This window comes from Chrysemys picta, chromosome 3 (genome assembly GCF_011386835.1).
Source record: "Chrysemys picta bellii isolate R12L10 chromosome 3, ASM1138683v2, whole genome shotgun sequence".
NCBI classification, from domain to species: domain Eukaryota; kingdom Metazoa; phylum Chordata; order Testudines; family Emydidae; genus Chrysemys; species Chrysemys picta.
In genome coordinates this window covers 165,380,278-165,393,613 of record NC_088793.1, presented here as the reverse complement: position 1 = coordinate 165,393,613, position 13,336 = coordinate 165,380,278, and the positions used below count along the sequence as shown (strand labels likewise).

Here is a 13,336-nt window from a genome sequence, read left to right as displayed (position 1 = left end):
CAACCCTGTATAGACAGTAGTGAAAAGCAAAAAGAACAGGAGTACTTGTGGCACCTTAGAGACTAACAAGTTTGTTAGTCTCTAAGGTGCCACAAGCACTCCTGTTCTTTTTGCGGATACAGACTAACACGACTGCTATAGTGAAAAGCACTGATCCTGCATTGTGATGTACACTGTATTTCAAAAATTATTTGACATCTTCTTCAAATTAGTCCTAAGAAGTAAAAGAGAAAGCAAAAGACTACTTTGGCCTTGCATCTGGGTTGGGAAAATTGACACACTATTGCCTTCCATTCTTATTTGTATTTATGATCTCAGTTGTGTGTGGGCTTGGTAAACTGGCTCAGAAAATAAACTGTCTCTATTTTACTTCTTTATCTAGACACACTACTTTGGCCTTTGGTTTCTCAGCAAGAGCCAGCAAGCACGATGGGTAGAACTGGAAAAACCTCTGAAGAAACAGCTGGACAAATTTGCCAATGAGCCTTTGCTTTTCTTTGGGGTAATGTTCTATGTGCCCAATGTGTCCCGACTGCAGCAGGAGGTCACAAGGTATGTGAATTCCTTCTGGTTGTGCTGTTAATAGTAAATCTGTGGCATACCTGGGTATGAATGGACAATTACTCTTTTTGGTTTTGATTTTTAAGATTTTGTGTCATTTATTTTGTTCCCTTCCTGTCCAGTTCCAAGTAAAACCAGTGAGAGAAAGGACCAGTTGGCATATCCATTTGAAAAGATTTACTCTGTGTGTTGCATCAGCTAGTGTTCTGCAAAAACAAGATGATAAAATACACATTAAAAACAGGAGATAAAAATGCTACCTGCCTGCATCAACTGGCAGGGGAACTTGATGGGGCCAGCTGCGAAGAGGGACAGCCCCAGCAGCGAGGGAGGAAGACACTCACTGAGGGGCTCCACGTAGCTCCTCCCTGTCCGTTGGATCTCTGGCGCCCATTGATGGAGAGGGGCACTGATCTGCCTAGCCCAGCTCCAGGAATTTAACATGGAGCATAGGCAGTGCAGAGCCTCTTTGGGCTCCATTCCAGAAGCCTGCCCTACCCACCCTGAACTAGAAATGGGAATCTGGCCTGGCAGATGCTGTGAGTCTAACCTGTCGCCTGTTTGGGGATCATGAAGGAATTTTATCTTTCACAGGGCCAATTGGCAGAAACCCAGGGAGCATTTTTGCCTTCTTTTCAGCATCTTGGAGTCACAGTGGATTAAGTAGGAATGCGCTTAGTACCTAACTGATGTACTTGGTAGAGTTGTTAATTTGTAACAATTTACTGCTGGTTTCCAGTGCAGTTAAAAGGGTACAATGAATGGGCCCAGAGGAAAAAGACCTGGGATTTTGCTGATGGGCCTTGGGCTCATGGCATAGGGTCAGATCTTGTGGCTCTTATGGGACAAAGTCCTTACTTTTTGGCATCCTCTGACCCCCTCATCAGGGGGGAGGGGCTAAGACTCAGAGCAAGCTGAGTCCTGGGGAATTGGCTGAGGAGAGCCTACCCCGAATTATGGATTATATGGTAGGAGCCCCCTAACTCCTGCAGTGGAACCACTTAAATGTCTGGTATAGGAGAGTATGGGTCACGCCCCTCCCTTGTGTTTGAGTAATAAAAGTTGCAGTCTGCTGCTTCAACTCTATCCATGTGTCTGTCCCCATTTCACCTCTGTGTCTGGATCAGTTGGAAGGGTAATATAGTTGCCAGATCTTCATGTGCTTTCATGTGTTCTTCTACAAGCCTTACACACATAACATCTGTTTACATTTTTGGTTTCTACTTTATATTCTTTAATAACTTCTGCTGTAAATAAATCTTAGTTTTGTTTTCTAGACATATTTTTCTTTCTTATGATTTTCTTTCTCCTCCTGCAGTTCATGACAGGATTGCAATTAACGTTTTTTTGTTTTTAATTTCAAACCTTATTTTATATAAGTTCACTATTTATGCGTCACTTTCCACCATGATGAAAGCAAAATTCAGGAAACCGTGGCTAGCTTTTGTAGAGCAAGTGAGTGAAGGGGGCACGTAAACCACTGAGTTTTACATAAGTTCTACATGAAAATTGGGGATTTCTTTCTTGTCAGGGGAGTGGTGGATTTAATTTGGGAGGTTTTTTAGTTTTAAATAGGGCTGTCAATTGCAGTTAACTCAAGCGATTAACTCAAAACAAATTAATCTTGATTAATTGCCATTTTAAGAACACAGTTAAACAATAATAGAATACCAATTTAAATTATTATAAATATTTTTGGATGATTTTCTACATTTTCAAATATATTGATTTCAGTTACAACACAGAATGTGAAGTGTACAGTGCTCACTTTGTATTATTCTTGGTTACAGATATTTGCATTGTAATAAAGATAAACAAAAGAAATAGTATTTTTCAACTCACCTCATATAAATACTGTAGTGCAATCTCTTTATCATGAAAGTGCAATTTGCAAATGTAGATTTTTTTGGGGGGGGGTTACATAACTGCACTCAAAAATAAAACTTTAGTGCCTACAAGTACACTCAGTCCTACTTCTTGTTCAGCCAATCGCTAAGGCGAACAAGTTTGTTTACATTTATGGGGTCCTACCTGTAATGGACTTTCATGACTAAGATTATTAAAAATAATACAAAGTGAGCACTGTGCACTTCGCATTCTGTGTTGTAATTGAAATCAATATATTTGAAATTGTAGAAAACATCCAAAAATATTTAAATGATATTCTATTATTGACAGTGCAATTAAAACTGCAATTAATCGCGATTAATTTTTTTAATCGTTTGACAGCCCTAGTTTTAAAAGGAACATCTTTGCCACCCTGTCCTTTCACCATTGGAAATTTAGACTCTGACAGATCTTCCTGCCAAATTGGTGACTAGACTGACGATAAAATCTGCCCTGGATAAGAGGTTGCCTAGAGAGTGAATTGTGACTCAGTCCTAATTTATTCCCTGGTTCCCCACTTGCTTCAGGGTAGGGGGGAAGAAACTCATGCCAGCCCTTCAGCAGGTCTCATTCCTCTTAGTGTACACATTGAGGGACAGACTTAAGGCACTGTCTTTTCTTCACGCCGGCCTGCCCACCTGGGTGGAAGGGGCAATAGTGGCCCATGGGATATGTCTACACTGTAGTAAAAAAACCCTGCAATGGGCCCATGTCAGCTGCCTCAAGCTTTGGCTGCATGGCTATAAAATTGCAGTGTAGATGTTTGGGCTCAAGTTGGAGCCTGGGCTCTGTGACCCTCCCATCTCACAGGATCCCTGAGCCCAGGGAGGAGCTCCAATCTGAGCCCGAACATCTACACTGCAATTATATAGCCCTGAGAGGCCAAGTCAGCAGACGCAGGCCAGCTGCAGATGTTTTACTGTAGTGTAGACATATCCTTGGATGCTGTGACCTGCAGTGCTGGTAGCTCTCACAGAGGAGAAGAGAAACTACCATGCACAGGTGTGTTAGGCATTTGATGGTCTTGCTGTAAGTAATTTTTTTGGGAAGGTAATTGAGGCCTTTTAAACCTCTGTTGTACTTGCGAGTACTGCAGGTTTGAGTGGCTGTGGATTCCTATAATTACATTTTGTGCTTTAAGCTGTGGTTGACAGTTTTTCTCATTAAGTGGCTACAGTGAACATAGTAACTCACTAATGGATCTCTGGTACATTATATTATATTTATAAAGGCATTAAAATTATGGAGGATACAGTGGAAATAGGTGGCTTCTGTCTTTCTATTATGTTACTTGTTAGGAGAACAAAGAGCCTGTGGAAATTAAAGGGCAGTAAATTTAGAATAAAAAAAAGGAAACACGACCCCCTACATCATTCTACAGTGGTCTGTCAAGGCAAAATTGCTCCTAGGTATCAAGGAGCTGGAAAATCTTATTGTACCTAATGTTTAGCTAAGCAAATCCAGATAAGGACAAGAAATTTCGTTTTTCAGGGCATGGGATGCTCACTTGTGGGGATCAGGAAGAATTCCCCCTTCCTCCATGGGAAGTGGAGGATATCTGTCTGAAGCATCAAAGATCAGTTGGGAGAAGACTAGCTAGGCAAAGAGTCTAATAATTTCTGACAAATCTTGAATAACCGAATGGTTATGGAGAATAGTCAAACTTAAAGTAATGACAACAACCCACAGACAAACAGAGAACTTCATACGACCACTGCTCCACGTGAGGCAGCTGCTCCCCATGATGGGGATTTGACTACCCTATTTCTAGGAGAGGCAGCTTTAACTTTAGCCAGTGCTCCATAGGATCAGTGCTAGGCCATCTTCCATATTTGAGGGTGTATTGGCTGGCTGTGGGCCTCCTGATGGAGTTCCCAGAGCTCCCCTTCCTGGAAGTACTGCTCCTTAGTGTATGCTAGCAGCAACCTTGTATCTGGCCTGTTAATTACAAATTGTATTAATTGGAATTTGATTTTTTTCGAGTATCTTCTTCTGATCAAACACTCCATTTAAAGGTGCAAAACTACCAAAAACAAACCAAAAATGTTACTGCCTGTGAAGCCAATGAGAGAGCCTTGCTGGTGGTGAGCACCTTACTTCAGGAATTTTGCTCTTGCTTGAAATATGTCTAAGCCTAAGCCTGGTCATGTTTAGAGTGTGATCTATAACTGCTCTCTTAAGCTAGGCTTTCAACTAACTGCAGGGCCTGGAATTCCTGGCTTTGATTAATAGTCCTGGATTGTTATATAAAGTGTTCAGGGCAACAAATATACACATAGTCCACAAATATTCAAAATTCCAGGCATTTCGTTTACTGACACAGTTTTCTCTGCCCCTGCTCTATAAGATTAGGAAGTGTGGTTCTGCAGTGGTTTATGAGCCAAATGCCCCTCCCGACTTCCAGGAGTGAAGGGACAACCAAGAGCCCAGATCCCACTCCTTGTGGTATGGAAGAGGGGGGGAATCATCCTTGGCCTTTGGGCTGTGTGGGTGGAGGGAAGGTAAGATGTCCAATTGGCTGTGTGCTCTCCTGCACTCTCCCTGTGACACATGGACTCTGATATGACAGTACTCCATACATTGTGAAAACACTGGTGAGAGGAAACTATACCCCAGAAATGTAAATTCTGTCACTTTAAAGATAAAATGAGCTTGACTCCATCTAACACCTCCAGATAGCGACAACTCAGTTGCACATCAGCATCCAGTAACTGTGACTAAGGAGCAGGCAAGATCAAAGGGGAGAAATGTTAGGATTTAAGAGGAAATTGGGAAATAGTTCCCAGCTAGGTGGGTGAAAGTTAGGGGAGATGGGAACAAATTGCCACTGTCAGTATTACGCTCCCGCTGGTCCACCCAAGATGGCACAGCTGACCAGACATTTACTGGTTGGATTTTAAGAAGCACTCAGCAGTGGCATAATTGAGGAGTTTTACCATTGACTTCAATGGGAGCAGAGTTAGGCCAACACTGAGCGCTTCTGGAAATCCTACCCGGGGGTGGGGGGGGGGGGGCAAATTCAGCTTAACGCCGTGGAATGATATAGGAAGGCTGTTACGCCTTTTAACATAACAATTGTCCATCAGTTAAAAAGGACTGGGATCCGCAGGGTGGGGTAGAGACTCCTGAAACCCTGCCTTGCCTAGAGAGGAGAATTAGTAATAAACTGACTACAGATCAACTTATTAGTCACCTAAACAGGGCCCTATATTTGGGAAGATGATATTGACTCTTCATCTAAATCACGTGAAGTGAGCCCATGAACTATGGTGATGGTTGCCTTTATAAATGCACATCATGATAACTCATCATTGGATGAGTGAGTAAGATAACAGAAAGTCCATGGTGGCAGAAAACTACACCAAGAAATTTTTGGTAAAAGTTCCTTTCCAGTTTAGAAATTCATAGCAGAGTCTAATATAAGTGCAGGCTCTTTTTGCTGCGTCATCAGTGGCAGTTTTATTATTTAAGTGTTCACATAGTTTTGCTACCTGGTTTATCCACAGATTTTTCTAGGATTTCTCAAACTATCTGCCCTTAATGGCTACTATAGCAAAAGTAATTGGGTTGGGAGTAGGGGTCTTGGCACATTAGCAAAAGATTTATTCATGGCAGGCACTATTTCGATTACAGGCTAGTTAAACAACAACTTTTCCAGTCATCCAGCTGTTCTCCGAGTTACCAGCCATCACAGGTGGAGATGCTGTGTCTGCTTTGGATATTTAAAGCGCCTTGGATTTGCATGGGGTCTGATAAAGCAGTCTTTGTGATGCCCTGCAGAGTAGATATTTGCATAGATTAGAAATTATAAATCTGCCTTTTATTTGCTGTTAACTCAGAGGAGGCACCCTTCCAACCATTTGTGCTTAAAAATAAGCCTTTGTATAATGTCTAGAGCAAACCAACTTGTTCTCATTGTACTGTTGTTCTGCAAACAGACCCCACATGCTCTCATGGCTGCTTCTCACATGGGTGTAATACTGTTTTCTGAACAAGTGTCAGTCAGTGCCCACTCACTGCAGACAATTCCAGGAGAAGTGTGGAGATTGCATTTTTAGTCCCTAGATCATTCCAATCTTCAGGCATGATCTTGCATGGTGGTGTGCATCTTGCAGTGCCTTTTTTAAAAATTCCATTTTGCAGGAGGCATTCAGTACCTTGTAGAATTTAAGCCCATTGTTTTGAGTGGTATTAGTGTTTGTCCCCTTGCAGAATTGGGCCTCTGGGGCCCAGTCCTGCAAGATGCTGAGCACCTTTCCTCGCATTGCAGTCAGTGGGGTTCGAAAGCATACAGCACCTCACAGGCGGCATGCTGCACCTTAGAGGATTTGGTTTATTGTCTGTGTAGGAAGATCAGAGTACTCTGCATCTTGTAGGAGTCGCTCAGCACCATGGTGGATTGTGCCCCTAATCTGAATCCCACTGCCAGCTCTGCATTTTCCTTGAGGAAGGCAATGTACAGCTTTTATGCAGGGACCAAATTTGGAAAGGGACGGCCACAATTGCACCTGCAAAATTTGGAAATGAATGTATTTGCAGATGGAAAAGGAGCGTTTGTGGCTGCCAAGCATGTTTTTGGAGGCCTTTTGAAAAACTGGCCCCAGCACTACCCTCTTTTAACTCAGTTTACATCCATTTCTTCTTATGTTTCACCACCTCCTCTTTTTTTTCTTCCAGCTTTACTGTTCGTGCTTTAAACAAAGGTTTCTTCTTCACATCCTTTCTCGTCCTATTTTATTTTTCTTCAAATACGAAGTGAGGAATTGATAATGTGCTGTTACCATTAACATGGCAACAGACTGTTATGAACGGATGCTTTTCACTTCACTGGAGAATAGGGCTGGGGGAAAATCTGGGTTGTGACTAGATGTGGAACATAAATATATTCAGGGGGAAAAACAAAAGATTGCTGGCAAGATCAGTTTGTTTTGATCAGGTCTCTTTTTTTAATCTCTCCTTTCTGATTTTTTTTTTCATTGAGGAAAAGTCCCTCTCTTAAATATCTCAGCTATTTGAACTTATGTTTTCTTTGAATCTGTTTTGTTTTGTTTTTTTTAGATAAGTTAAAGTTAAACGTCATCAAATGTTGAGGAGTGTAGTTACTGTTTTTACAATTTTTAATACAAATACCGTTTGATTGTTTTTGCGTTAGTCACTGTTGTTTTTAAATGGTGCTTTTAATTGCCTTGATAAGGATAACACATTTTTCTATTCCAGTCAGTCCCTCTTTGTGGCAAACTCAGTGATGTGGAACGATTTTAGCTGTTAATGTGGTACAGTACATAAACTGCTTTTCTTTTCAATTTTGGTCACATCTGTACCTTGTGGCTGAGTGTCTGTCTGCTTCAGAATTCAAAGTGGAGTAATAGGTTTGAGCAATATAGCAATGCCATTGGCCAAAATAGATATTCAGAACATCATATGTATGTCAAGAAAACCATGGGGTTTGTACCATAGGATTGATTCAGGATAATCAAGAGTGCATTTTCCTGAAGTAATGAGACATGACAGACTGTATGGCAGTGCTGATTAATGCACACCTCTGGTGTGAAGTAAGGCATGAGGCAAAGAAGCGCCACATGCTTGTATCTTATTGTGATTTTACAAGAACAACAAGAAACCTAGAAAGATCCTTAACATTAATGTTGTGTAAAAGATCATCAGAATTTTTATATACAAATAATTTCAAATGTAAATTTGTAAAATAAATAAAATGAAATGAAACATCTTGTCGCGTGATAGGCTGGGAGAAATATGCAAGAACTGACAGTGAGGGGAGAAAAGATACAAGGAGGGGAAAGGAGGGATTTAAATACACAAGGCCTGAGTCTGAGCTCTCTTACATCAGTGTACACCTAGGTTAACTCTACTGAAGTCACAGTTGTTAATTTAGAGTTACCATATTGGAGCCCCTGAAAGAGAGGACACTCCAAGAGGCCCCGGCTCCGCCCCTTCCCTGCCCAGGCCCCGCCCCAACTCCGCCCCTCCCCCCAAAGTCCCCGCCCAACCCCTCCCCCTCCCCTGAACGCTCCACCCCCTGCTCCTCCCCCTCCCCTGCTTCCCACGAATCAAATGTTCGCAGGAAGCCTGAAACAGGCAGGCAGCAGGTAAGCTGGGGCTGGAGCTGGGCGGGGGGGTGCGAGGAGACGCGGCCCAGTCCGCCCTCCATGGCCGAGCAGCTCCCTCCGGTGGCTAGCCAAGAGGCTCTGGCCGAGCACCCCCAGCCCTGGTCGCTCCAGCCCAGCTCAGCTCGGGCCCGCCAGCCAGCGGCCGAGCACCCCTGGCCCCAGCGGCCCCGGCCGAGCTGCTCCTGGCCGAGCGGCGCTGGCCAAGCACCCCCAGCCCGGTCGCTCCGGCCCAGCTCGGCTCGGGCCCCAGTTCCGGCCAGCAGCCGAGCACCCCGGCCCTACCAGCCTGGCTGAGCTGCTCCGGCCCGGCCCTGGCTGAGCGGCGCTGGCCAAGCACCCCAGCCCCGGTCCCAGCGGCTCCGGCTCGGCTCGGGCCCCAGTTCCGGCCGAGCGGCTCCGGCCCAGCCCTGGCCGGCAGCCGAGCACCCCCGGCCCCACCAGCCCCGGCCGAGTGGCTCCAGCCCTGGCCGAGCGGCGCCGGCCGGCAGCATCCCAGCTCACAGCCGCCTCCTCCCAGGCTCCGGCTGCTGCTGCGCTGGGGAGAGCGGCAGGAGCTGGGAAAGTTGAACCCCAGGGAGGAGGCGGTCCCCTTACCATGCCTCCCTATTTTCCCGGACATGTTCAGCTTTTTGGAAATTCCTCCCAGACGGGGAATTGAGGACCAAAAATCTGGACATGTCCGGGAAAATCCGGACGTATGGTAACCCTAGTTAATTCAGATTTAAAACGCCTGCCCTCACAGCCAAGGTCTTAATCATTGAGAGCCTGATGAGGCTTTGCAAATCCTACATTTAGTTGGTGAAGTCCGCACTAATATATATAAGTGGCATTTTAAGTCTCAAACCAGTGGCAGAGTGTTAGACATCCCTCATCTGTCCCACCTTAGAGAAAGTCTCACTCCAGACGATGTTGCTGCACCTGTTATTCTTAAGAGCACCTCATTTTCACAGTGGACTGTTGCGGAAGCTTCTGGCATTGCAGCATCAGCCTCTCTCCGAAGCAGGTTGTTATCTCATACAGCAAGTGAGCATGCTTTGATTTCTCCTTCACTGCAGACTTTATCCGCTCTATACAACTTTGCCTGTCTGGAGTTATCATCTAGTCATTGGTATCTCTAGATTCTGATGTCTCAGTTCTGTAGCTTTTCAGTGCTCTAAGGGAAAAGATTGTTTGTTTTTAACTGTTTGTTGTCCAGTTAAGTAACTTTGAAGGTCTCCAGAGTGTATTGTTTTTGTGTTACCTGATAAGGCACTGGGCCAGATTGTCAATTGCTGTAGCTCCATTGACTTCAGTGGTAGAGGTTCCAGTTTACACCAGCTGCAGGTCTGGCCCACTGATTGTAACTTTAAAAGAAGTAACCATTTTCAGATATAGAGATCATAGCGAAAGAGCACAATAAGCGTTATCCTAAACAGCAGGTATTAGAAATGGAAAAGAATGACTGAAGTCATATCTATCATCTCCTTCTCACTGTTTTCAGGATTGCCATGTCTAGTTTTAAAAGTTCCAGCAGTCAGACATCTATCACTTCTCTATTGGGGAAACTCTTTCATAGCCTAATAGATCACATGGTTAGGAAGATTTTTTTTTCTTCCTGACCTCCAGTCTAAATGCCCTCTTCTTAGTTTTATCTGTTTACTCTAGTTAAACTCTGTTGTCCTCCACTCAGTAATTCCCTCCAAGGAAACTGAATGATCATACACGTTAAAGAGATACTATAAAAGTTGTTAGTAGGCTCCACATAGACTTACTTTGGCAATTGTCTCATAGGCCTTACCTGAAGGATTACTCCTGCTATAGTACTTGGGATCAATGTGAGGAAATAAAGAAAAGGAAAATTTAGGCTTCAGCATAAATATCTTAATAATGAGATTGGATTCTAATACAGTCTCCCAAAGGAAGCAGCAGAAACTTTTCATAGTGGACAAAGCAATGAAATTTACCTTAGGGAAGAATCCTGTATTAGACTAGATAATCTGAAGTATTTTCCTTTCCCTGTTTCAGTGTTTCTGTGACAATTTTTTTTAAACCACTGGATTTCTTTAATACTGATAGTTACTGCAGCTTTCACCAGCTTTATTGCCCTTTCCTATTGTAAACAAAGCAGTGTTTAAATGGCTTTAATATTTTCCTTTAAAAAAACAAGCAAAATATGAGTGCTTCACATTGTTATAATGTGATGGGTTTTCTTGTTTTTTTTTCTTTCACAACATTCAGTGGGATTCTTTCCCCGTTTTTTATGTTAGCTAGAAATGTTTTAATGGCTGGTAAACTCTCTTGTGGACTTAAAAATAAGAGCTTCTTCAAGGACTTAAGATTCAGCATTAATTCCTGTTTATAAAATAATTTGCTGAGGATGGCAAACAGTTCTCCCTGCTGACTCCCTCCAGTGAATGAGGAGCTTGTTCTCTCTGTGTGTTGGTTATTGAAAGCTGAGCTTTTCGTGCCAGATATTCTCAGAAGCCGTTGACACCCAGATCTAATCTAAAACATTATACTATGCTTTTAGCCTGGAAAGCGAGTACGTTTTCATGCGTGTGGCAGGGGTGGAGTTGAGTACATATTTAACCATTCCATGGAATAATGTGTAAATATAAGTGTTAAGATCCAGGCTACTTTAAAGCAGGAAAAAAATGCTGGTTATTATGTTTTGAAGGTCAGAAATGTTGTAACGGCAATGTCCTGGCATTAGGAAGCATAATGTTTTCATGTTGGTCATTAGGAAATATTACTTCATTTTCGTTTGGGGGCTTAGTCTCATATTCATGCATATGTCGCTCCCCTTGGGACTTGTGTACCTTTAAAATCAGCTGGGTGTTTGTATAGTGCCTTGTTAAATGGCAGCATTTCCCCAAGGGTTAGGTTTTGAGTTCCTAGTATTCTAAAGTTATACATCTTTATCATAGATATTTAAAGACGTGGGGCCAGATCAGCCTTTGCTATGCTGGTGGAAACATTCACTAGTGAGAGAGGGTGGATGGCCTGGGCTGAACCCACCCACATTGTGTGCTTTGGCAGCTGGCTCTCGGCCCCTTTGCGGGAGAATGTTCCTGACTGAAGTAGCATAGCTGGGGCCTACCACCCAGGAATGACTCAAGCCCATTGTTAATACGAATACATAATTTTACAGGTATATTACACCTACTGTACACTAATGTAGGAAACAGTCTTGCCAACTCTTGTGATATCACGTGTCTCACAATAGTTGTTAAATCCTGAGCTCCTGGAGTCATGCAATTCCATGAGAATTTCCATTTTAATTTTATAAAGAGTAACAGATTTCTAGACAATGTGGTTGCAAAGAAAAGCTTGAAAATGTGACGCGAGTGCACCTTAAAGGCTCAAAACCCAACAGGAAAATAAAAAGAACCCCAAATGTATTGTTTTAAAAAAATCTAATTGGTTTAAAAATAATCTGATGAATTTCTGGGGGCCTGACTCAGGGTTTTTTAATGCTTGGGCTTTGGCAATACTAGAATCAGCCGGCCGCTTTTGTGGTGGAGGGCAGCCAGCTGGATAGAGGGTATATGCACACTGCACAACTGTGAGAGAAGTGGAAATTTTGGCCTTGAGCATGGAAGCAACTCCCTAACATTATGAACAATGCTGTATGAACCACAGAGAACAGACAAGGGCTTCCTTCTTGGGACTTTGTTTCACTCTGAAGGAGGACTAAGATTCAACATTTAATTCCCTGTTGGTAAAATTTGCTGAGGATGGCAAACCCTTCTCCCTGCTGACTGGGCTTCCATAAGACTTTTCAAGCCTGTTGCTCAGATCACACTGCCATCCTTGCATAAGGAAATAATAAAGACGCATTGTGACAATCATTTTAAAGAGCTGCTCAAGTTGTGGTATTGTGCTACAAAGATGTAGGATGTGATCATGTTGATACTGGCTGGCCCCAGTGAGGATAAGGGCCTGTCGTTTACTCACTAGGGGCTCAAGTTGTAGGGGCTTGTGGTGTAGGTGCTCCAGGTCCTGGCCTGACAAACTGTTGTCTGTGTATAGGTTGTAATGAGTTTGTTGCACTAGCTCTGAATGACCGCTTCCTTCTTGCACTTATCTCTGAAGCAGCCGTTGGGAGATGGATCACTAGTACGATCCAGTACATAAATTCCTATGTTCCTCTATTTCAAGTATGTTATGGCTGTCGGCTTTTCTCCATTAGATTTTTCCAGTACTCCCCATAAATTTTTCAAGCACCTTCCAGCTGAAGTCTGCTTATGTGATCTGAATGTGTTCCTTTGTTTTTGTTTTATGCTTGATTGAGACTCTTTTAAAACCACATTTTGGCACCATTGTAAATTTCCTGTGATGTTCTGAGGCATGCATGAAAATTAAACTTTTTCCCCCCTTTTGAAATGAAGTGGAAAATTACAAGTCTAGCTTTGTTTACGCGACACACTATCTTAGGGAAATGAATGGCCTTCTGAATAATGAACTTTAAAAAAAACTATAGCCTAAGGGTTTGTAGAGGGAAGTGGTCTTTAACAGTAAATCTAGCTAGTCATGTAGCATTTCAGATAAGACTTGTTGCATGTAGGTATTTACTCTCCGAGGCTTTGTCAAAATTTTGGTTTGGGGTAGGGCAGGAAAGGGGGTGGGGGAAACACGCTTTTTTGTTTATAAAGGCCTTCATTATGTTAGATATGTTGATGATGGGTGCAATGTAATTTAAAAAAATATCAACATGTAACCCTGGTGAGAGGACATGGTTTGCGATAATTTCCCATGAATCAGTGTGTACAGCACCTAAT

The 13,336-nt window shown here is 43.0% G+C and overlaps 2 protein-coding genes and 1 long non-coding RNA gene across 8 annotated transcripts in view; 2 read left to right on the top strand and 1 right to left on the bottom strand.

Moving 5' to 3' along the window:
- Positions 1–13,336, top strand: part of LOC135982602 (centromere protein F-like) — a 402,988-nt gene that overhangs the window by 244,623 nt on the left and 145,029 nt on the right. The gene's annotated exons all lie outside the window — the stretch shown is intronic.
- Positions 1–13,336, top strand: part of PTPN14 (protein tyrosine phosphatase non-receptor type 14) — a 182,574-nt gene that overhangs the window by 90,506 nt on the left and 78,732 nt on the right. For all 4 annotated transcript variants that reach the window (XM_042850214.2, XM_005288723.4, XM_005288722.4 and 1 more), the window contains one exon: positions 383–552. In XM_042850214.2, the coding sequence (XP_042706148.1) occupies positions 383–552 (170 nt within the window). The remainder of the gene's footprint in view (positions 1–382; positions 553–13,336) is intronic.
- LOC112058725 (uncharacterized) overlaps positions 1–13,336 on the bottom strand; it is a 51,006-nt gene that overhangs the window by 37,099 nt on the left and 571 nt on the right. For all 3 annotated transcript variants that reach the window (XR_006174388.2, XR_002887881.3, XR_006174389.2), the window contains exon 2: positions 9,458–9,919. This is a non-coding gene — a long non-coding RNA (uncharacterized LOC112058725). The remainder of the gene's footprint in view (positions 1–9,457; positions 9,920–13,336) is intronic.